General features: G+C 42.3%; 2 protein-coding genes across 3 annotated transcripts; one reads left to right on the forward strand and one right to left on the reverse strand.

Annotated features, from left to right (window-relative positions):
- Positions 1–1028: 1028 nt before the first annotated feature.
- On the reverse strand, positions 1029–17329 carry CCT3 (chaperonin containing TCP1 subunit 3). The gene is made up of 14 exons (XM_057726615.1): positions 17177–17329; positions 15209–15270; positions 14442–14492; positions 14291–14353; positions 13450–13546; positions 9661–9778; positions 7509–7695; positions 6444–6593; positions 5536–5668; positions 5276–5357; positions 3849–4029; positions 2568–2813; positions 2161–2292; positions 1029–1359 (listed from the first exon to the last, which is right to left on the reverse strand). Exons 1-14 carry the CDS (start codon positions 17205–17207, stop codon positions 1255–1257), a joined length of 1638 nt encoding a protein of 545 aa, XP_057582598.1. The 5' UTR covers positions 17208–17329; the 3' UTR covers positions 1029–1254.
- A 174-nt stretch (positions 17330–17503) lies between these two features.
- Positions 17504–23075, forward strand: TSACC (TSSK6 activating cochaperone). 2 transcript variants are annotated; one of them, XM_057726681.1, is made up of 4 exons: positions 17504–17587; positions 18485–18544; positions 21584–21706; positions 22796–23075. In XM_057726681.1, the coding sequence occupies exons 1-4, from the start codon at positions 17569–17571 to the stop codon at positions 23011–23013; spliced, it is 420 nt and encodes a 139-aa protein (XP_057582664.1). In that variant the 5' UTR covers positions 17504–17568; the 3' UTR covers positions 23014–23075. The 2 variants fall into 2 exon arrangements, with proteins under 2 accessions (XP_057582664.1, XP_057582673.1); XM_057726690.1 differs by having other exon boundaries at positions 17526–17625.
- Positions 23076–24483: the final 1408 nt, after the last annotated feature.

A 24483-nucleotide genomic window follows, 5' to 3' on the forward strand; every position in this document is an offset into this window, starting at 1 on the left:
ATTTTGGCCGGGTTAAGTGGGAAGTTAAATAGCAGGCACGAACAGTCAAGCCTCCAGAGGCCCTTTTCCACAGCACACCTCTGTTCAATCAGCACAGCCAGCTATAAATGCACGGCTTATAGTATCAGACTGCCTACACTGGAATTCTAGGTCTGCCATTTATCGACTTTGTGACCCTTGGACAAGCTACTTTATGCTTTGGATTCCCCATCATAAAATGGATTTATTACCTACCTTACAGGGTCCTTCTCAGGATTAGCTACTATATGCAAAGTGCCCAGGACATATCTATTACACAACCGGCACTGTATGCTAGCTATTATTATTCTACCTAGTACTCAACTTAGTTAACACTAAGTGCTGTGGCCAGGGAGGAGATACAGTCTGATTGCATGAGTCATGAGGACAAAGGGGACAGTGGAAGGCCCAGAGGAAGGACTCTGAAGAAATCAAAGGCTAGCCCCACCTAGCCTCCAGCGTCTCAGGGCCACAAGGGTTTTTTTTTTTTTGCCTTGATAAAAACAAAGCACAACACAGGACATATCTTTTGTTTCTGCTAACATGGAAAGCAGAGGTCCTATGTGACATAAGCATGCTAGGAAAATAAGCCAGCAAGCCAGAAAAGACTGAAATCAGGAAGAACACTGGGAGAGGGCAAACAAAATAATTCTAGGTATGATACAAAGGATTCTGAAAAGCTACTGGGTATGGTACAAAAAACAGATGCTCTTATGTTCTTTAGGAGAAATGCCTGAGCCCTAGCACGCATTGGGTGTTGCTCTACATACAACCACATACAAGGAACACCCATCGTTTGGACAGGTTTTTCCTGTTCTTTGGGTGGTGAATGCAAAATGGTGTGTCTTCAGCATTTACTGAATAGTCTGAAGAATACCCTCTCAAGAAGACAAAGATACTTAATGACCTCATTCCCATCTCTGTTTCTCCCCAGTAAGGTTTTCTGCCTCCTCCCTCCTTGCCAGGACGCAGAGATATGACCCAAGGTTGAAAAACACATAACAATGGTCTCAAATGACTTAGATTTAATCATCGGAAGCAAACTAAATGGAAAGCTTACAACAGAGAATTACATGTCAGTGCCTTCTGCAAACTGAGCTGGGACAGAAAGGGACTGGGGCTGCCCCTCAACCTGATCCCCTCCAAACAAAGACATCCACAGTGTCCCTGGCAGTCTGGCTCAGGGAAGGGGTAGACTCTGTTGGCTCTGTGCGTTGAGGTTGCCTTGCCCACTGCTCACTCCTGGCCAGCATCAGGAGCCCCACCTTGCCGGCTCTGGTCATCACCCTTCTTTTTGTGGCCTGAGACGATGTCATCAATCCGCAGCAGCAGAACTGCCGTCTAGGAGAAAAACCACAGCCCCAAAGAGGTCAGCAAAGAAGGGAAGGACACTTGTTTTCTTTTAGACATATCACCTAGCTCCTCCTACATAGTTACCATTTTATCTGAAATCTACCCTTTCAGAGTCTTAAATGTAAAATGCAGTTCTCCCTTAAGCAAAGGATGCAGCTTGTGCTAAGTTACCTTTTTTTCTTTCCTCCTTTGGCCGTGCCTCGCAGCTTGTGGGATCTTAGTTCCCTGATCAGAGACTGAACGCAAACCCTCAGTAGTGAGAGAGCAGAGTCTTAGCTACTGGACTCCCAGGGCATTCCCTACCTTGCTTTTTTTTTTTTTTTACTTAATTTATTTATTGGTTGCCTTGGGTCTTCGTTGCTGTGCCCGGGCTTTCTCTAGTTGCATCAAGCAGGGGCTACTCCTCATTGCAGTGCATGGGCTTCTCATTGCGGTGGCTTCTCTTGCGGAGCATGGGCTTCAGCAGTTGCAGCACTCGGGCTCTAGAGCACAGGCTCCGTAGTTGTGGCGCACAGGCTTAGTTGCTCCTCGGCATGTGGGATCCTGGACCAGGGCTCGAACCCATGTCTCCTGCATTGGCAGGTGGATCCTTAACCACTGCGCCACCAGGGATGTCCCCCCTACCTTGCTTTTTAAATGAGCTAAAGATAAGCAGGGGATGGAATTCCTTGGGAGATCTTTTGGGGAACACTCTGCCCTCTATCTCCCCCTCCTCAAGACTGGACCAAACACACTGTTTTCTGGTTATCTGGAAATGAACAGCACAGCATATGTCTTAGAGTGCCTCACCTCCACTGCTGTTTTATATGTTTGCAGCTTTACAGCCAATGGTTCCCAGATGCCCAGCTCCTTCATGTCCACCAAAGTACCTGTCTCACCATTTACACCCCAGGTCTCACAATTCTCCTGGGTGTGCTTGGCCTGTAGTTGGAACAAGAATAAATAATTAAAGCGGAAAATACTAGGAACAAGTAAGCTGACAGACACCATTACATAAAAATCAAATACACTGGACTGATAAGGTAGGGATACAAGGAAATAGCGATGACAACAAACAAATCAAAAATTAAGAAAAAGGAAAGATTTTAAGGGAAAAAGCTACCAGGAGAATCTGGAAAGGCAGACATGAACTATCCCCTTAAGCCAAACACAGCTTTTCCTACCCCATCAAGAGAACAGCATGGAAAGGAACTCACCCGAAGGGAGGTAAGTAGACGGATGGTGCTGGCCCCACAGTTCTGAATAAGGGTACGAGGAATGACCTCCAGGGCTTGTGCAACAGCCCGGTATGGCCACTGTTCCACACCAGTCATGGCCTTGGACTTTTCTGTTAAGGCATTAGCCACAGCCATCTCAGAAGCCCCACCTCCTGGCACCAGCTGAGGGTCCAGCAGAACGTTGCGGCACACTTGCATGGCATCCTGGAGGTTGCGTTCTACTTCCTTGAGAAAGCAAACAAATAGTATGAAGCCAAAGTTTGATGACTCAAGGACAAATCAGAAGCACCAAAGGACTTGCTGACGGCCAAGTCTGGTAAACCACCAGGGAGGGCAAACTAAGAAAAGTCCTTCAAACTTTTTCAGCGCAACAGATGCTATTAACCCTGGAAAAACACAGTAACTGCAAGTGTAAGAAGGCCGGCGGGGAGGAGGTGTCACTCCGGGATATTAGGCTTTTGTCCACTGTGTCTGACCTATACCCCCACTCTGTCCTGTCTAGCTGTGCACTCTAGGAGGCTGCATAGCGTAGTGGAAACGCTCTACTTACCAACCATGTGCCTTTGGTAAGTTACTTAACCTCGCTAAGGAAAAAAAGCAATATTTAGAATTTCAACTTAAAAAATAAGGAAGCAGTGTTGCTAGGAGACGGGGAAACGATGGGTCATTGTTCAATGGGTATATTGTCTCAATTTTTCTTTTTTTTTTTAAATTATTTTACTTATTTATTTAAAAATTTTTTTGGCTGTGTTGGGTCTTTGTTGCTGCGCGTGGGCTTTCTCTAGTGGCAGAGAGTGGGGGCTACTCTTCGTTGCGGTGCGCAGGCTCAGCAGTTGTGGCGCACAGGCTTAATTACTCTGCTACATGTGCAATCCTTCCAGACCAGGGCTCAAACCTGTGTCCCCTGCATTGGCAGGCAGATTCTCAACCACTGCGCCACCAGGGAAGTCCCTACTGTCTCAATTTTTCGAGATGAAAAAGTTCTGAAGAGCCATTCCATGAGAATATGAATACACTTCACAGTGCTGAACTGTACACTTAAAAATGATTAAGATGATAAATTTTATATTTAAAAATTTTTTAACCACAATTAAAAATAAAAATATTAAAACAAAAAAGAAAGAAGCAAGAAAGATTTGTGGCTTCAGATGGCAATTAAATAACTATAAATTGGCAACAGGATGATTTTAGACCCTCTGGAAAACTCCCAAGAAATGGAATGACCTAGACCATTCAGTCACACTTCCAAGGCTGACTCACCGAGAGAATCTCTTTGCTGGCCCCCCGGAGGAGAATGGTGCAGGCCTTCGGGTCTTTGCACTCTGTGATGAATGTAAAGTACTCATCGCCAATTTTCTTGATTTCCAACAGGCCTGCCCCTGTCCCAACATCTTCTTCTCTCAGTTCCTCTGGTCGGCTGACTATCCGGGCCCCACAGGCTCTATTGATTAGATGGGGAGAAGGGGGGCAGGGAGACCAAATGATGTCAGATAACTTTCACTCATCTTTCTGGGCCCTAGGGTCTGTGCTGGGGGACAAGGATAAGGGCAGAAGTGGACTGCTAGTAACACTTCTACCTAATTCGAGAGGTCTTGGCTGCCTAGTGAAATAGATTTCCAAATATGTAGGTGAAGTTTCCTTAAACTAATATGGCTTTATAAGTGAAAGTGCACACAGCTAAGGCAACTACTATAATGAGATACGGTTTAATTCAAAGTATATTTAGTGGACCCTAAAATGTGGACAAATGAGTTCTTATGTGTATCTGACATGTATATTCCATATAATGGTCATTTCTAGATAGAACTCATCCTATAAGGCCGATGACAGGACTGTACTAAAGACATTACAAAGGTCAAGCAAAAAGGAAGGTCAATAAGTACATAAGTATATGTCTGATTCGATTTTAATGAATTTGGGCTAATTTTTTATTTGTCACTCTTCTCCCCCACCCACGGGCATGTAGAGTCAACTATGTATATGCACGTATGCCCAGAGCCATTTCGGAGCAAGCGGTTTAAGTATAAAATTGGATTTGGTTCTATGGCATGTTATGTGATGTTAGGATCGACTTACTCTTAAAAAAAAAAAAATTAATCTTAAAAATAGATGGTATCTGAGCCTAGGTATCTGTACTAAAGTAGTGAATGCAATCTAAGGTTGCATTGACAGCAGCTAAGGACCCAATCAAGTTAACTGTTGGTTCTGCTATATATTCTGAGCTAGTTAAAACGGACTAATCTGAAATGGACCCCCACATCAAGGTAATGACCATAGATGTCTAAGCATAAGTTGCCCCCCACTGGTCAGGAGCAGTAGAGACACATGCAGCAGATACCTGTTACTCTAGACAGAGAACCTTTCCCCCCTTTAAATATTTATTTATTTGGCTGCGTTGAATCTTACGCGTGGCATGTGGGATCTAGCTCTAGTTCCTTGACCAGGGATTGAACCTGGGGCCCCTGCACTGGGAGCACAGAGTGTAGCCACTGGACCATCAGCGAAGTCCCTAGATAGAGGACTTCTGAAGAGGGCAGATAGCTAAACCCGGCTTACTTCCTTCTGTAAGTAATCTGGCCAACTGTAGAATCCTATGTTAAACTTTTTCGGTTAACGATGACTACATTATGAAGCTACACAATAAAAACACACGGGACGGAGAATCTTATTTTACCTGGTCTACTCACCTAGCAATGCGATTATTGTCTGTCTTCCGGACTCTGCGGATGGCTGTGATATTGGCCCGCATGAGGTAGTGCTGAGCTAAATCTGCAAGAATAGAGGCGTCAAGCTGGAAGCCAGAAACTCTGGATTCTGAATTGGTTTTATCTGACACATACCTTAACCATCACATGTTAATTACATTCAATCTATGACAACATGCAAGGAAAAAAATCACCCACCCTCTTCTACCACAACAGTAGTCTGGAAAAGTGCAGAGTTCTACCTGAGATGCCCTTTTCTGTGATGACCACATCTGGCTTCAGATGGATAATGTCCTCACAGAGCTGCTGAATGTATTCTTCTTCCATTTGGAGGATTCGGGTGAAGTCTTCCTCTCGTGTGATCTCAATGTCAGTCTATGTTGTGAAGAAAAGTCACTCTGAATTAAAAATTTTGGACTGGTGAAGCTCTTTAGGGTCATCCCAACTACTACACTCCCTCCATCCAGCCCTCTCATGTATCCCAGAAGGCATGAGTTACAATAAACCATGACCCAATGCCTCTATAAGCCACTTTAGCTCAAACAATCATCTAGTTTGACTCCATTTAATTATAAAGCAACTGGAATGCAAAGTCACAATGCAGTTAATGGAGAGTTTGGCTAAGGTCTCTAGCCATTTAGTTCAATGTTTCCTTTGACCTGTCAGCATGCACGGTAACTCAGGGTCTTAATTCTTCCCACTAAGAAATTGATTCTTGTTTCCAACCACTGTTTGATAAGCTTCAATTACTTTGTTTTATCCAAGGGTGATGGAGCCTTGTCAGCTTCCTGCCCTCTGGAAATTCTTTGGCACTTCAAAGCTCAATTACCTCCCTCTCTATGTTCTACTGATGCATTAGGAAAGGCAGCATGATGGTGTGGAATTGAAGCTAAAGAGAGCTGGGTTCAAATTCTTATTTGCCCAATACCAGCTGTGTTCCTCAAGCAATTAATCTAACTTCTCTGAGCTGCAGACCCCTCCCTCATCTGTAAAATGCAAGTTGGTATCATTTGCTGTAAAGGGTTGTTATAAAAATCAGAGATTACCTGTAAAGGTCACAGAGTAGGCATGTAATAAACACTTTTTATTTTCCTTGTCCATATTCATAGATTATTACATCAACTTTAAGGAATAGGGCCAGGGACCTTACCTGGCTTTCTCCTTTCTTGTATTCCAGAGAAGAATCCAGCAGCACGATGCGAGGGTTCTTGATATAGCGCCGCATCCGTGGGTGGGTCATATCCTTGTTAATCATGACTCCACGTAAGACACACGAGTCTTCAATGATGCCCCCAGGTATCTGAGCAAAAGAACCACTTCAATCCACAATCAGGAGACAATGTCTCAACTCCCTTCCCAGACACTCATCCTTCCCAATGACCACCATTTCAGACTTCTAAAGTATCTTTTCCCCATGAACCTCAAAAACAACTACAGTTGCAATTACATTTCCTTCTCTCTAGGAAGTACATCAATCTTAAGACTATGACACACAATTTGAAGGTCGCCTGAGACAGAAATTCAGTGATTGACAAAGACTTAAGGGGCACAGGGACTCTCCTGGTGGTCCAGTGGCTAAGACTCCATGCTCCCAATGCAGGGGGCCCAGGTTCCATCCCTGGTCAGGCAATTAGATCCCACATCCCGCAACTAAGAAGTTCCATGCTGCAACTAAAGATCCTGTATGCCGCAACTAAGACCTGGCACAGCCAAATAAATATTAAAAAAAAAAAAAAAGACAGAAAGAAAGAAAAAAAAAAAAAGGCACACACCTCTACTTCCTGAAAGATATTTCCATGAGTTATAGGCATATGGCTCCATCTACTGGCCACAAGCTATTAATGCTACTTTTAAATCTTAAATTAGCAGAGATGGAGAAAGCTTTCTGGGGCTTATTAATAAGTGCTATGCTGTAGAGCCCTTGTTTATTTCCTGACCAAGTGGCTGATAGTATGCAAATGCACAGACACACAAAAAAAGCCTCTCTCTTGTCCCTGTAAACCCTGTGTAGGGATAGCAGTGAAGCTAACAGAATTATTTCAGATACCTCTTTGGTACCCTCTTTTTCAAGTTTTTGTTTTCCAGGGAGCAAATACTCTTCTTCCTGGTTCTAATAGTAAAGATATCTTGCTCTGATTTAAACTTATTTCCTCCACAATTGTGATGATTCACGCTAGGAGATAATCCGTCTCCAAAGTACACACTTGAGTTCTACCTTTTCTACCCTTGCGTATTTCTTGATGTCAATCTCCTTCCGACCGTTCTCCTCAAACTGTACAGTTTTGACAGCATCCAGGGCAATGTTACAAGCCAAAGAAGACCAGCGACTGATGACTTTGGTAGTAATGGAGCTGTTGATGATGTTCAGCATCGCATCTCGGTTACTGGTGTCGACAGGGGTACTGGAGAGAAGAAAAACGAATAACATGCTTGGGCAGATCTTGGATATTTAAGAAAGTCCCTCATCTATATCTTGATGACTGTAATAGTGGGCCAACAGGCAGAACAAGGGGAAGCTGTTCCTTTGTAGGAAACAAAGGCCTTTTAGCAAGATTATAATTAACCCACCCCTGGAAGATGTCTCAAATCCCTGAGTAATCTGCTCCCATGTCTGACAACTCTCCACACTTATTTAGTTTACAGTAAAAATTTCTTTACCTTCTGCTCCAACCAAATAAACTCTATACAACTTTCACAACTTGGGTCAAGACACATCTTATCTTTGAAACCTTATTCTGTACACAGCAAATTCTGAGAGTTCCTCTTGAGAATTACCATCAGTCTGTGCTCTCCATTTGGACACCTGATTCTATTTTATCTAGCATCTTAATACAGGGTGTGCCACATAGTGCTTACTGTTTTTATGTGTTTAGTCTCCTCTAACGAGAATATAAATTTGTACATGGTGAGAATGTTTAGAATCATAAAGTTGTAAGAGACCTTGGATACCATCTGGTACAAATTTTCACATACTGCTGAAACTCCTTTTATTAACAGTGCAAGACACACAATAAGCAATCATTAAATAGTTGCTGAATTATGTACTTTACGGAAAAAGCAATAGCTCCAAAAATATTATCTAAGATATGTAGGCAGTTATTGCTTGATAAACAGAAAATCGTTAATGATGCAGCTAAAAATATTCAACAAATCCTTTGTGTACTCTACATTCTCACAAAGCTTACTTCACAAAAACATTTTAAATCAAACACCTCCTTCTCTAAGAGTGCTAGAAAGATATTATAATATACTTTGTTCCTTAACAGCAGACAGTGGAATACGAAGCTCAGCAAATTGCTAGGTACTTGTGTACCCAACAACCTAAGGATATGAGTAGAACATTATAGGTTTTATTTTTTAAACAACTTTTTTTTTCTTTCTTCCAGGAGTTATTTTTATTTTTTTAAGCTCTTTATTGGAATATAATTGCTTTACACTCTTGTACCAGTTTCTGAGGCACACCAAAGTGAATCAGCTGTGTTTATACATATATCCCCATATCCCCTCCCTCCCGCAACTCCCTCTCACCTTACCTGTCCTGGCCCTCTAAGGCATCGCCCATCATCCAGTTGATCTCCCTCTGTTATACAGCAACTTCCCACTAGCTATCTATTTTATAGTTGGTAGTGTATATATATGTCTATGCTACTCTCACTTCGTCCCAGCGTCCCTTTCGCCCCCCCGCAACAATTTTTTTAATAAAAAAAAAAATTGCAGTTATTTAACTGTTCTTTATTTAAATATTCTTATTTAACTGACATTCTCTCAAGTAGAAGTCATATTTCTATATTCCCTGTACTACCTTATAGCACTCAGAAAACATACACTAACAGCAAGCTCTTTGATAACTAGACAGGATTCAAATAGCATTTTCAGTCCTAGTCCTTTTGATTTTAATGAAAACTACTGGCTACATCCTCCACAGCATTTTAGAGAGAGTACTGACTGAATGTTATAATCATACATGATGGCAGGGTATTTTAAGTCCTGAATCATTAGTTACCTAACTCCTTATTTCTCCCACTAGAATCTAAAACTTTGAAGGTAGCTGTTTTACTCACTACACATTTCCCATGGCAATATCTAACACGGAAACTAGCAGACTGCACATAACCAAAATATATTTTGAAGAATTGAACCTAGCTCCTTTTATTTCTCTGCTTTGTATCCTTTGCCATTTTAAAAAAACTTTTATTTCCCTTACCCTTCCCTTCCATTTTGCTCCCCTGTTTCTCCTTCTAACAAAATAATACCAGGATATTAACTACTGGTGATGTGCCTGGCCTTCCTTTACCACCTAAGAACAGATTGGTCTTCCAGGCCTCCCGCAGTTGACACTACCCATTTCTGGTTCCCACCTCCAATACCTTATTTTCTTAAGGGTGCTGATCATATCATCCAACGCCTTGCGGTAAGCACTGATGACCACTGTTGGGTGCATCTGCTGCTCTAGGAAGTGCTCAGCCACAGACAGCATCTCCCCCGCTGAAAAAAGATATACACACCATAACATTTTGAAAAGTACCTGGATATCAAGGCAACTTCATTATGCTTCTAAAAATACCTGCTCTTTTTTCTAAAGCAGGTTTCCCCAGAAGGTATGCCAATACTATTCCAAATTGTATACTTTGCACAAGCCAATTCAGAAATAAAATATTCACAGACATATTTTAAATGATCAAAGACTGATCCTAGGGTTTACTTATTATTGTGATCTAAATAAATGTTTCCACTTTTCTAAACAAAAGGTAAACATTTTCCCAAAGACTTTAAAACAGAAAAATACATAAAAGAAAACTGACTTATTATTATTTCAATACCTAGTATGTAGTCAAAGTGCTGGTACTGTAAAACAAAAACCTCACAAAACTTTATACCTTGAAGAATACCATAAACATTCACAAAATTTACCCTCTGGAAGAGGTATTATTGGTAAAATGTCCTTTTCTTTCTTATTTTCTTTTTTTGTTAACGAATTTATTTATTTATTTTATTGCTTGTGTTGGGTCTTTTTTGCTGCGCTTGGGCTTTCTTTTTAGTTGCGGTGAGTGGGGGCTACTCTTCGTTGTGGTGCGCAGGCTCCTCATTGCCATGGCTTCTCTTGTTGCGGAGCACGGGCTCTAGGTGTGTGGGCTTCAGTAGTTGTAGCACATGGGCTCAATAGTTGTGGTGCATGGGCTCTAAAGCACAGGCTCAATAGTTGTGGTGCACGGGCTTAGTTGCTCCACGGCATGTGGGATCTTCCTGGAGCAGGGATTGAACCCGTGTAGCCTGCATTGGCAGGCAGATTCTTAACCACTGCGCCACCTAGAAAGCCCACTTTCTTTTTTTAAAATATGATCCAGCACCTCTGATCTTTTTTTAAAAGAATTTATTTATTTATTTATTGGCTGCGTTGGGTCTTTGTTGCTGCGCACGGGCTTTCTCTAGTTGTGGTGAGCGGGGGCTACTCTTTGTTGCAATGCGTGGGCTTCTCACTGTGGTGGCTTCTCTTGTTGCAGAGCATGTGCTCTAGGTGCACAGACTTCAGTAGTTGTGGCTCATGGGCTCTAGAGCACCGGCTCAGTAGCTGTGGTGCATGGGCATAGTCGCTCTGTGGCATGTGGGATCTTTCTGGACCAGGGTTTGAACCCATGTCCTCTGCATTGGCAGGTGGATTCTTAACCACTGCACCATCAGGGAAGCCCTAAAATGTCACTTTCTTTTAGAAACCATCCTTATTTTCTAATTCCAATTAACACACACACAGAGTAATACAAATACACACAAGAACTTGCTTCTAAAAGTTTTAAAGAGAAAAACCATTATTTTGGTCAAAAAAGGGCCTTCTGCACAAAGTACTTGTACTACCAAGTCCACTGACACTAATTTTTAAAATGTACACAAATGTGTAAAAGTTCACGTGTATACTCTGAACATGTGCTCAAATACTTGATTTCAATACTTTAGAATTCCTAAGTGACCATCATGTATATTAAAAGATAATCAAATATTTTAAAAAGATGCTCTAACAAGTTAACTCAGAAAAGACTATACTCTGTTAAAGAATTATCAGAACACTAACATAGAAAAAAGGTATCTTCAGAAATGGCAATTTTGTATTTTTAAAATCTATGTATGTCTAAGATACCTAGATACTTAACCTACTTAATATATCCAGGTGATTCAACTAAGATTACCAGCTAGAAAATTCTGCCTGATATCTAAAGCTCATCTTTTACCCAAAAAAGTAAGAAAACATATGGAGTCTTACTTTCTTCTTTCATCCTCCAAGTTTCTCTTCAAACTACACAAAACTAGTTATAGGTAATTAATTCTCAATCCACAAAAGAACTGGATCTAAAGATGTGATTAGTTGGTGGTGACTCAAACAAATTTCCACGCAACTCACCATTCTCAAAATGCAGTACAAAAGCATTTAAAAATTAATTTTTGAAAAGTTCACATTGTCATAATTTTGTTGTAAGGATTCTATTTTTAGACCTGTGGGCCAACACTATAAATTGGCACCCCCTAATTGAAAATAGTTTTTTTCCTCGATCCCTAAAAATGTGTTACTATAGATTTTCATTTTTTTAAATTAAATAATTTTTTAATTTTTATTTTTGGTCATGCCGCACAGCTTGTGGATCTTAGTTCCCCGACCAGGGATCAAACCCACACCATTGGCAGTGAAAGCAGAGTCCTAACCACTGGACTGCCAGGGAATTCCCATGTTGTTACAGAATTTTTAAAGGCAATATGCTGAATTTTCAAAAGGACCTTTTACGACCCTATAGGAAGCAGAAAAATTAGCCACTAAAATGTGTACAGCCAAGTATTTGTCTATTTGACTGCTCGCTAAAATTTGTAAGCTCAAAATCAGTATTTACTGCACTTACATGGTCATTCACGCAGAGATAAAAAAATTTAAGTCACTCAATGCATACAATTCTCAGGTGAGATAGAAAAAGGCAATGCGCTGCCTTGTTTCAGCTCTTATCCTGTAAACGAGTGTTCTTTATGTAGTATATTTAGTGGCACATTTTCCACATTTTTGTGCACTTTCTTGGTGACGTCACTGTTTAAAATGGCCTAAGTATAGCCTAAAGTACTATCTAGTTTTCCTACGTGCAAAAAGGCAGTGATGTGCCTTGTAGAGACAATAACTAATTAGATAAGCTTTGTTCAGGCATGAGTTACTGTGCTATTGGGCATGAATTCAATGTTAATGAGTCAACAATATATATCAAACAAAGTGCCTTTGAAACAAACAAACAGGGACTTCCCTGGTGGCACAGTGGTTAAGAATCCGCCTGCCAATGCAGGGGACAGGGGTTTGATCCCTGGTCTGGAAAGATTCCACATGCCTCGGAGCAACTAAGCCCGTGCTCCACAACTACTGAGCCTGAGCTCTAGAGCCCTTGAACAACAAGTACTGAGCCCGTGTGCCTAGAGCCCGTGCTACACAAGAGCAGCTACAGCACTGAGAAGCCTGGGCACCGCAAAGAGTAGCCTCCACTCGCCACAGCTAGGGAAAGCCAGCGTGTAACAATGAAGACCCAATGCAGCCAATTAAAACAAAAAAACAAAACAAAACCAAAAAAAAAACAAAACAAACCATAAAACATATATATTTATGCATTGATAAATATGTGACCAGAGGCTCGAAGGAACCTAACCCCGTACCCCCCTCCCCCCGCCCCGGAATGATGGTTTCATATTCGCTAATTCAGTGTTTGTGGTGACTTTATAGGAATATAACTTACTGTGAGTAATGAGAACAGACTGTATTTTATTCAACCAGATTTACAAAGCTCATCCTATACAATGATGAACATTTTGTGCTCAGCTGAAGAGAATACATGGAAAATCAGCAACAAGTTCTTTAAATATTTATAGTTAGGGGATTGGTAAAAATGTTCTTCTCAAAGTATAACTCAGGGAACTTCCCTGGTAGTCTAAGAGTTAAGGCTCCATGCTTCCACTGCGAGGAGCAAAGGTTGCACGCCTGGTAAGGGAACTAAGATTCCACATGCTGTGGGGTGTGGCAAAAAAACAAACAACAAACAAACAAGCAAACAAAAACCACAAAAAACCCCCTCTGACATTATTTCTGGCAAAAATCTTAATGTTTCAATCGAATTTTCCTCATCAAATTTCCATTCTCTTCTTACCAAGAATAATTACTGATGTGGTCCCATCTCCAACCTCTTCATCCTGTGTCCGGCTAATTTCAATCATGGACTTGGCCGCTGGATGCTGTACTTGAATCTGCAAAGAAAAATATAGACTTCTATTGAATCAACACTACTCAAAGACCTCTTAACCAATTCTGCTTGGAACTAACTCTTAAGCTTCTTGTTTCCACACTTACTCTCTTTTATTGTTTTAGCACAGCTTTAAAGATTAAAAGTGGCCCCTAAGTTATCTAAGTAAACCACCTTTCCAAGTCTTTTTCTTTTGGGGGAAAAATGCATTAGGATGACTTAACTATTAAATTTTCTTGAACAGAACTGTTATCTTTTAGCTTATTTATTGGAAACACCACTGTTGTGGTTGAATTATGTCCTCTGAAAGAACATGTTGATGTCTCATTCCCTGGAAACTGTGAATGCAACTATATTTGGAAATAAGGCCTTTGCAGATGTAATCAAGTTAAGATGAGGTCACAGGGGTAATCAGGGTAGGCTCTAAATCTAACCACTGGTGTCCTTATGAGACACACAAGACAATGCCATATGACAGAAGGAGAGTTTATAAGACAAGGAATGTGGTCAAGCATCAGAAGCTAGAAGAGGAAGGATTCTTCCTTAGAGCCCGCAGAAGGAGTATGGCACTGCTGACACCTTGAGTTTGGACCGCCAGCCTCCAAGTCCATGAGAATATATTTCTATCATTTCAAGTCACAGAGTCTGTGCTAACTTGCTACAGCAGCCCAAAGAAACTAATCGTTATTTACATTATCTCTTTATGTGTCCTTCATAAAATGTTAGAAAGCAAAATGAAAAATCATACTTCTCGAAGAATGGCATTGCCATCATTGGTCATCACAATGCCTCCCATTGGGTCCAAAAGCATCTAGGACGAAAGCAAAAGTTGTGTTTAAGTGTCCCAGAAAACAGAAAGGGAAAATCTGTAGTTGAAGTTTAGCATGAGATAAGCCTACCTTCATCATAGACTTGGGTCCCAAACATGTTCGGATGATATCTGCGATAGTCTATTGGAAAGAAAACACAAAGCACGTAAGTACAAATCAGAGGATGGTGAGTGTGTGTGTTCAGGGAAGTGGCACAAGGAACCCACAGAGCCAGTGTTTTAATAAGAACACTCCTAAAGTAGGGTTGGCAACTGCTTTAAATGTAGCCCGCCACATGGCTGGATTCTGATCTTTGTTGTTTTCTGCTTTGGGAATGTTGTCTGAATACAGAAAGAAACAACTTTTCACAAGGAAAAAAAGGGACATGCCTCCCAGAGCTTCAGTTTCCCAGCAGTCCAAATAACTGAAAGCCCACGTATTTGTATTCCTTTCCATGATAGTGGCCTCCACCCCAGGCTAAACTAGATCTAGGGCTATTTCATTCTTTCATTCAAAAGATATTTACTGAATACCTATTCAGGATCTACAGCAAGTACTAGGAATACAAAAGGGAATTAATATAGTTCTTCCCTTCAACTAACTCAGTCTAATATGGGAGACAAACACAAATAGAGTATTATGAAACAATATATAGCAACAGAATACACACAAGTTAATGTGAGAAGACCATTAGGGCTAGCTCAGAGAGCGAAGGCTTCCCTCTCCTTACCACCAAGAGGGAATTTCCTCAAGGAAAGAAAGTCAACTTTTCCACTGCCAAATCACAAACAAATACAGAAATACTACGGATGGCAGCTACAGGCAAACTACCATAAACAACTTAAAAGATATGCTACCTTGGCAGCATTGATGTTTCCAGACTGAACTTTTCTTCCAGATTCACGCTTTGTGTTCTGGCCTAAAATAGATAAAACAAAAGGCAACAACCCAGGATTGCCCCACTGTATATAAACTATTTAGTCCCCAATCTTTGAAAATAAAAACCCAGGTTTCACAGATGTATACATCGACTAAAGCTTATCAACTTGTACTCTTTAAATATGTGCAGCTTATTTTATGTCAATTATATCTCAACAAACTGTTAAAAAATAACATTCATACTTACGGCTACTTACTTATTTACTTCAACCCCTGGTATACCAAGAAGTTGACCATAAAGCACCAACTTTGGAATCCTGGTCATCACTTTCCCTCTAACCAAACATTCATGTATTTACAGCAAGGATTCATAACCTGAGATCCATCAGATTCTCAAAAGGCTGGTGTCCCTAAAACAGCATCAATGTCTCCTTTATGTAAAAAGGGAAAGAGTTTGGGGGTTCATATTCTCGTACTTGGATATAGGGTATCATACTGACTGACAGTCCTGGCATAATTCGCAATAGTGTCCCCCAGTGTGCTGTGGAATGAGAACACACACTCAAAAGTGTCCAGGTTTGCCAAGATACAGACACTTCATGCTTGGATATAACCAGAATGCCTCAGTTACCCATTTACCATCAATAAGAGCTGACTACATATTTTAATTAGGAGCCTAGCTGGTTACAGCCTTAATGCCAGAGATTAACTCAGACCTCAAAAGGGCTGCACAATGAACAACTCACTCACTCCAGGGCCCTCTCAATGGGAGACAAGCCAATGGTTATAACCAAATCAATATAATGTTTTCCTCACTCCTCTCTCCACATTATATTTTCCCTACAATTTGTTGTAAAATTTTCGATCCAGTCCCATCAAATCTACACACTTGCAACTCTCAGAATTTAGATTCCTATTTCAGGCAGTGATAACTAAAATCCTGCACAGACCCTTCTGATGGATTCATCAGAAAAAACAGGGTGTTTTTGTGTGTGTGTGTGTTAAGAGAATTCTTGTCTGAAAACAGTTATTTTCCAGGTATAGAGAAAATAAGACAAAATCTCGGAATAGCATTCTCTACACAGAAGATGGTGAGGGAGGGAAAATAACTAGTCAGGCATCTCAGGTGCTCTTGCAGATAGGACACAGAAGTTACACAGGATGGAAACATACCAGGGTAAGACAAGGGAAATGGGACTCACGAGTAAGGAAAGAAATTTGGCATGTTGCCGGAGGATAAAGAGAACCAATCGAAAAATTTGAGAAAACTCAGTCGGTGAGTGGGAAAGATTACAACGGAGGAGACACTCGAGGGGATAAGGACATCTAAGCCAGATTAATGAGGGAAGCAGGGTACTTCAGGAACAGTTGACGAATGGGAATTCAAGAGGACGGTTACCGAAAAGAAAAGTGGCCAAGGATACCACTCACTGCTTACGAGACCCTCTTTTAAGCAGCTGTATCTCCTTATCTCACTTAAGCCTTACAAATTCTAAGAGGAAATAGTTAACCCTAATGATAAAGGTGGAACCATTTCAATCACACCACTACTAACGGATGGGCCAAGATTATAAAGCTAGGCCAACCTATAAAACCTTTATTCATTCAGCTACACACCGAAAATCGCTCAAGAAAGCGTGCGGCGGCGGGGGTTGGGGAAGAAGAACGGCACGCCGAGGGGGAAGCATCTTTCCGAGGCCAGTGCCCGGACAGACAAGAAGCTCGGCAAGCGGAGAGGGTCAGTTTGCGTTTGCGAAGACAGGAGAATGGGTTAAGAAGAGAAGAAAACCGAAGAGGGGACTTCCAAAATGAACGACTGGAAGGCTCAGTGGCCGGACCAGGGCGGGACTGGGTTGGGGCAAGGCTGTAAAGTGCCGAGAGATGGGGGTGATGGGGGTGATGGGGGTGATGGGGGGGGTCCCTTCCCCGGCTTTCCCACAACTCACTAAGCACGAGTACCGGACGATGGCCCATCATGGCGGCGCGATGCAGAGCCGGGTACCCAGAGGTGGGGGAACCGGCAGAACCTTCTGGAGCGAGAGCACCACAGAAGCCCAGAAAACGCTACCTCCTCAGGGCTCACACCTAAACATGCTACTCTGTGGGTCACCACCAATCACCGCACCCAGCTCACTGACGGGCACGAAAACAGACCAATGGACATTCTTATCCCCGCCCCCTACGTAAGAACGCAGGGCAAGCTAGATAGAGAGAGCGCGATGATGGACCTGAGAGGGCACAGGCGCTTGCGCAATAGGGTGGCCGCTCCCGGCCGCGTGCGGCGCGAACCTCCGCGCAAGCGCCAAGGCTCGGGCAGTTGGCCGGCACGCCACTGCGCATGTGTTTCAACTACGACGGTGGGTCCTGGGGTTGAGGCTTTCGATTAACACCGCAGGTGAGGGACTTAAACTCTTGCGTCTCAGCTCCTGTCCGGCTTCGAAGGTTATGAAAGGCGTGACAGTTTCCACTCTTTCGTTCCAGCCTTAGCAACCGGGAGGAATAGAGGGGCGGGACTTAAAGCGGCGGTTGAGGGAAGATATGGCCAATTTGACGCGGGGTGAAATGGGAATTGTAGTCCGATGGGACTGGGCTGGGCGGTAACTATCCTTCCGGGCACGCCGGGAGTTGTGGTTTATTTCTTCTGACTCGTGGCTGCGCTTGGGCTTTTCCCTTCTTAGGCAAATGTTTGCTACTGAGGCTGTGAGCGGTACCGGAGGCTGTGAGGATGATGGCTTTCTTTCCCGCCGAGTTATCCTATCTAAAACACTTTTTCAGGTGTTCCCTGTAGTGCTTTTCAGATTTTCTTTCTCCACGCCCATCCCCTCCCCTCTGCCCTCCGCATCTCCTCAGCCACCAGTCCATTAGTGATGTTGGGGAGCCAGAGTTTTTAAATTACTTTACAAGACAGGAAAAGGACGGGTATTACAAAAGTTAAAAACGAGAAAACACAGAGTATTTGCCCGTTCCCAGGAGACTCAAGATTTGGGCATGGTTCAAGTACTGTTTTGTCCAGAAAAAAGGATGCAGCACTACTAGAAACAGCTGTTTTCCAAGCTAATGAAGGGGCCGTGAGACCAAGAATAGTTCAAGAACAATTACTTATATTTGGCCATGCAATAGAACAGCACACCCTTTCACACTTTTTCCTCCCCCAATTGGAACAGCCTGAGAGCTGCTGGGGAGAACTTGCGGAGTTGTTAACAGTAAAATAATAGCATGGGTTGTCGGTCACGTGATGCTATGATTCTTTGCAGGCACCACACCTGTTGGTGTGCAGATGGCGCAGCATTCAAGTCATCCTACTCACGGAAGAGGTGTGTGTCAGAGCCCTGCTTTCTCTCCCTCAAAACCAGACCTCAGTTGCTCAGCTTTGGGGAAAATGAAGCTAGTTGTATGTATGTTTTCTTCCTGTTACTTAGTTCATTGGAAGGTATTTGTATTTGTTCTGCATGTCCCACTAAATGGGAACATTCCTGTATTCCCAGTGCCTAGAACTGGATCTATTAAATGATAGATGCCCAGTGATTATATGTTGAATGCATGTACTATTATTCATTTGTATCTCCTCTTAATACTTAGAACAAAAGACCTACTGTTGGCTAGAGTGAAGAGATGCTCAGACTGAGTGGGGCAGTCCCACTGGTGGCCAGGGGAGTGCCTGAGACCATCCGACTCCAGAGCCTATTAGCTTAGCTGTAGGTGGGGTAGATTACTTTATTTGAGAGGCCTGCTTGGTCACAACAAGAACATAAATGAACTAGCTGTTTTCACAGATTATGTTATGTAGTGGTAAATTAAAGAGGATGACTTTGGAGTCTGTAGGCCTGGATTTAATTCCAGCACTGCCACATACTAATTGTGGAATCTTGAGCAAATTTCCTAACTTAAGTTTTCTCAAAAAAATGCAGGTAAAGCTGCTTACTCCATAGGGTCATTATGAGAAATGTATAAGACAGTGTATGAAAATCACTTTTTAAAATGTTCTCTGTTCTGCTTCCTCTTGCTGCTCCCCAACCTCATCCTCTATTATACATTGTCTAGTCAGAAATATGGTTCCTTTAGTAGGGGTTGTGTGTAGTGTACTCTTCAAACCTTACAATTCGGTAGAAAATGCATCCTTAAACACCTAGGAAGGGCCCAAATTATTTAGAAGTGCATTTGCATGGAAGTCCACAAATTTTTCAAGTGTTGAGAGGAATCTTGAGGCCTGAGTTTCAGCTTGTAGCTGCTTACCATGCTGAGCGAGTCAAATGAGATGATGAGTCTGGAGCAGGAGCGAGGAGAAGATGGAATTCCCACAACAGGACTCAGAGGAAGCCACAAACCCTGTGCAGAAAACTCAGATTTCCCTCACCAAGAGTAACTGATGGTGCTTGATCACTTAATGACTCTCTACACTGCAATACTGTCAATTCCATGAGAATAGTGACCATGTCTGTTTAGCTCACTTTGGTATCTTCAGTGGCTGATACAATTGCAAGCACTTAACTATCTCTTATATGTATGAATGAATGAATTCAATTTTTCTATCTTTTTTTGGTCTCATTGTGACAGTGAGTTATGGACTCCCCACTGTCTCAACCCCTTTAATTCTCTCATGGAACCAGCTATTCTGCCTTTCCAGCCATTGCTTTTCTGTCTACTTTGCCACTTCCTTTTCATCTTCCAAACTCCTCAGGGGGAGTTCCCCAAAGGTCCAGTTTTCTCTCACAGTTTTTGACCTTGGAGAGCTCATTTATTTTTGCGGTTCCTTCATCACCTCTTTGTGACTGGCCTGGCAGTTTGACCTTTCACCTGAGCTCAGTGCCTTCTCTCTAGCTGTTTTTCTAGGCATTTCTGTTTGGACCATCTTGTCTCACGTCAGATCCAATATGTCCAAAATGTTATTTATGTTACTATGACATTACCCCAATTCAGATTCCCTTGAGTGAAAAAGGAAATTCAGAGGCTTGTGCAGCTGAGAGGGTTGCTCAGGTAGTCAGAGAATACGAAGAAGAGCTACCAGTACCGCAAGGACTGGAACTGGATTCAGTGCCTGTAGCTATCTGTCCATCTATCCATCTTTCTCTTACACTCTCTTTTCTCTCTAATCTCTTGCTTGTATCTGCTTCTCATAGCATGCTAGCCAAATTCAGTAGCTTCATTGACCCCCACTTTACATCTTCCCAGCATAACAAATCAGAGGAAAGCAAGCTTTGACACAGAATCTATATATCAATCCCAAGGAATGACTGGCCCACTTTGCCTCATGTGCTTTTACCCCGTGGATCAGTCACAGTTGCCAAGGGGGTAGGATGCCATGACTGGCCTGTCTTGGATCACATGCCTGTTACTGTTGGAATAGGGAGAGGGGCTTGATGTATGTATGACCTGGAATCTGGGGAAAGAGTCGTTTTCTAGAGCAAGCGTTGCTCAGTAGACAGAAATAACACGTCTCCTGTAGTACCCATCATTTTCTCCCTACAAATCAAATTTTCCTTCTAACCTAACTATTTTTGCCAAAGGTAATCTGTTTTCCCTTTTAGGAACCTCCATGTCCAACCCATTTTAATCCCAATGGATTAATTAAAATAAAATTTTTTTATCATATTTTCTAATCCTAAAAGGCCTAATAACTTTCTGAGAAAGTCTCAGATTTGATATTGGAAGGTGTCTTCCCTGGCCCATCCTGCTTCCCACTCTCCACCCCCTAATTCTGGCCACTTTCCTAGGGCTCCTCATTATTCCAGCCGTATTCTTGTTTCCTTGTCTTTGTTCATGCCATCTTTTTTTCTCCCACTGAGAATATCTTTTCCACTTATCCAAAGCTTCCCGTTTTCAAGGTCCAATAAATATCCTCCACCTACCTGGAATCTTCTTTGACGGCTGTACTCATATTGATATCTTCCCCCTCTTTCAAAAACATTCATGTTTACATTTAATCACACCTTAGTATAGCTAAAAGATAAAAGGACTTATTTTCACCTGAGACTGTCAGACTCATTGTGTATGTCCTGTGTTGTTATATCACCATTTCACCAGTGTCCGATTTGCCTCCCTAACTAGATATTAAACACCTGGGAAACCATGTCTTAGGTGTCTTGTGTGTACCCTAGCTTTCAGCACAGCAGACAGCATGTAGCACAGGTGAATAAGAACTTGTAACATGTAAGCAAATTAGATTTTAGCTTATTCCATCCCTGCTTGGTTTCCCTTAGTCCCACTATGGTTTCTTTTTTGTCTTATGTAACTTTCTTTGAAGATATTCAGGCCAGGGCCTCAGCACATGCATTCATAGACCAGATGCAGGGATCTAAATAGGCTGTCCCTTGTCGGAATGAACTCTGACTTATCTGCCTCTGATTTTGTTGCAGCCAAAGAGGAAGGTAATGCTGTGCCTCTTTGTCGAGCCAAACCCTCCCCCAGTTTTATTAATCTTCAAGCAAGTTCCCCACCAGTCACTTCCCTGAAAATCCCGGCAACAAAGCTACCCTCAGGTAAGGAAGGATGCAGGGTGGATTTCCCAAATGGACTCAGCAGGGGGAAGGGTTGTATGGAGGAGGTGGTTGGAGCTTTCTCCTGTTGATTTGGTCCCAACTCTGGGTCCAGGCACCTCTAGATTTTTCACTGGTAGCTTGTTGATTATTCAGTTCTACTAATTTCATTTTCTTCCTGATTCTACCAAGTTATGTTGTTTCCTTGCATATTAGTGCCTTTATTAGACTAGGCAGGACTAACATGAACATTTTATTGCTTGCTAGTAATGTTAGTTAAAAAGTGGCCAGGGAAGGAAATAATAACTGTTAGCTCGGTTTCTTTGCATTCCAGTTATTCATTCTCCCATGGTGAAATCAGTGGGTATTTAGCACACCTGTGGGAAGCCAAACAGCGTGCTAGAGAGTCATGACTCCTGTTTTTGAGGACCTCAGAGTTTAACAAGGAAGTCAAGACCAATAAATACACAAACAATGGGTAAACAACTACCAAGGTTAACTAAGAGCTGGATGCATAGAATATAATTGAAAATGTTAGAAAAAAAAATTGATTCAGCAAGACTGGCTGAAATTAGACAACAGGAAGAACTTCAGGTCACTGCTGATGACCTTACTATGTCAGGTAAGAGCCGAAAAATGCTGAGGCATCCCCTGAGCTTGAAAAGGAAGTTAGCCCTCACTCTCAGACCATTTCACTCACTCATCAAATATTTGTTGAACACTTATGCGCCAGGTACTCCAGCTGCTGGGGACACAATAGTGAACAAATCAGACAAAAGTCTATGCCTCCCTGGAGTTTACATTCTAGAAGGAGGAATTAGCCAACAATTAAATAATTACAAAATATGCCAAATAATCATAAGTACTAAAGGGAAAATGAAGCAAGGGAGTGGGTAATAAGTTCCAGTGGATTCGTTTCAAATAGGGTGGCCAAGTAGGCTTCATGGGGAAGGTAACCGCTGAGCACAGCTGCATCGGGGTTGAGTTGTGCCCGGAAAGATGAGAGGGGTCATCTTATTAGAGCCCTTCCCACCTCACTACAGTTATGAAATCTCTTTTGTCCCCTTTGCACTTCCATTGCTCTTCCTTCAGGAATTGACCACAAGCCCAAGGAATGCCTAGGACTCCTAGAATGTATGTATGCCAATCTCCAGCTTCAGACCCAGCTTGCCCAACGGCAGATGGCTATTTTGGAAAATTTACAAGCATCCATGACACAACTGGCTCCTGGGAGAGAAAGCAAGAACTCTTCTCTCCCAGCTTTATCTCACAATCTGTTGTTAAATCATCTGCCCCAATTCAGGAAATGAATTGTGGAACAAAGTTATTGTGTATGTTTCCCCTAACTCTCTTCCCGGTAAACCCTTGATGGGATCTGGGAGTATATATTCTACAAGTGGTTGGTTAGTTCATAAGTTCATAGTAAGTGCTCACTGAGTGCAAAGCACTATACAAGGCACTTGGGGGTGCATATTACAGAAGAGACAGTTTTGGGGGATTTACTGTCTAACAAGGCAGATAAGACAAATAATTAATTGTAAAATTTAGTGGTTCTCTGAGGGAGAATGGAAGTTCAGAGATAAAGGTGAGTAGGATACTGGACCAATCGTGGAATCTTGCTGGAGAAAGTGGTGCCCTTGATGAAAGAGCTGCATTGGGTGGCATGGACAGATGCAGTAAAGTAGTTCCATGTCAGTTGGGAAGCTTGGATAAAGACCTACAGGTAGGAGAAGAAATCATCAAAAATTAGAAGAGGTCTTTTTACACCCAGAATATAGGATATGAGACCGAATGCAGAGCCACTGAGAACAGACAGAGCAGCTTTCCCTGGGGAATTATCCTGCTAACAACTGTTAGAAGCTCTGATTTTATTTGAAGCACTAGAGAGCAGTTGGAGGCTTTCAAATTGCAAGGCATATATAATGGGCAGAACATTTTGGGGTGGAGGGAGAATGGAAGTGGAGAGACCTGCACAAATTAATAATAGTAATCTGATATGAAACTACCAGGGTCTGGATAAAGGATTTAAAAATAGAGACGGGGGGCTTCCTAGGTGGTGCAGTGGTTAAGAATCCGCCTGCCAATGCAGGGGACACAGGTTCGATCCCTGCTCCAGGAAGATTCCACATGCCACGGAGCAACTAAGCCCGTGGTGCCCAAAAAAAAAAAACAAACAGAACTAAAAATAGAGACGGGCAATGGGTAAATTTGAGCTAAATTGCAGAGAAGAACTAGTCTTGAGCTTGAAACACCAAGAGACATCATCCTGAAATTTCTAATTTGGGAAGTCAGTTTAGCTTTAATGAGGGTTCAAGTCCAGCCGTAAGTTTTCAGTGTTTGAGAAGAGGACACCTGAGGTTGGCTTAGCCATTTGAGCCACATTAGGTCACCACTTTCTCTCTCTCTTTTTTTAATTAATTATTTTATTGGCTGTGTTGGGTCTTTTTTGCTGTGTGCGGGCTTTCTTCTTTTTAGTTGCCATGAGTGGGGGCTACTCTTTGTTGTGCTGCACGGGCTCCTCGTTTCCGTGGCTTCTCTCGTCGCAGAGCACGGGCTCTAGGCGCACAGGCTTCAGTAGTTGTGGCACACAGGCTCAATAGTTGTGGCACACAGGCTTAGTTGCTCCATGGCATGTGGAATCTTTCTGGAGCAGGGATCGAACCTGTGTCCCCTGCATTGGCAGGTGGATTCTTTTTTTTTTTTTTTTAAGAACTTCTATTGAAATACAGTTAACATACAATAAACTGCATATATTTAGAGTGTGCAGTTTGGTATCCCAG

Source organism: Hippopotamus amphibius, chromosome 1 (assembly GCF_030028045.1).
Source record: "Hippopotamus amphibius kiboko isolate mHipAmp2 chromosome 1, mHipAmp2.hap2, whole genome shotgun sequence".
NCBI lineage: Eukaryota > Metazoa > Chordata > Mammalia > Artiodactyla > Hippopotamidae > Hippopotamus > Hippopotamus amphibius.

What these genes read in the sequence shown, in the direction of transcription:
- CCT3 (XM_057726615.1), bottom strand. Translation starts at nt 17,207, where the DNA reads ATGATGGGCCATCGTCCGGTACTCGTGCTTA. An exon ending in CACATCAGTAATTATTCTTG is followed by an intron (nt 9,779 to 13,449) that starts GTAAGAAGAGAA and finishes ATCTTTTTTCAG; the next exon opens with CGGGGGAGATGCTGTCTGTG. An exon ending in GACAATAATCGCATTGCTAG is followed by an intron (nt 4,030 to 5,275) that starts GTGAGTAGACCA and finishes TCTAATCAATAG; the next exon opens with AGCCTGTGGGGCCCGGATAG.
- TSACC (XM_057726681.1), top strand. An exon ending in TCATCCTACTCACGGAAGAG is followed by an intron (nt 18,545 to 21,583) that starts GTGTGTGTCAGA and finishes ATTTTGTTGCAG; the next exon opens with CCAAAGAGGAAGGTAATGCT. An exon ending in GGCAACAAAGCTACCCTCAG is followed by an intron (nt 21,707 to 22,795) that starts GTAAGGAAGGAT and finishes CTCTTCCTTCAG; the next exon opens with GAATTGACCACAAGCCCAAG.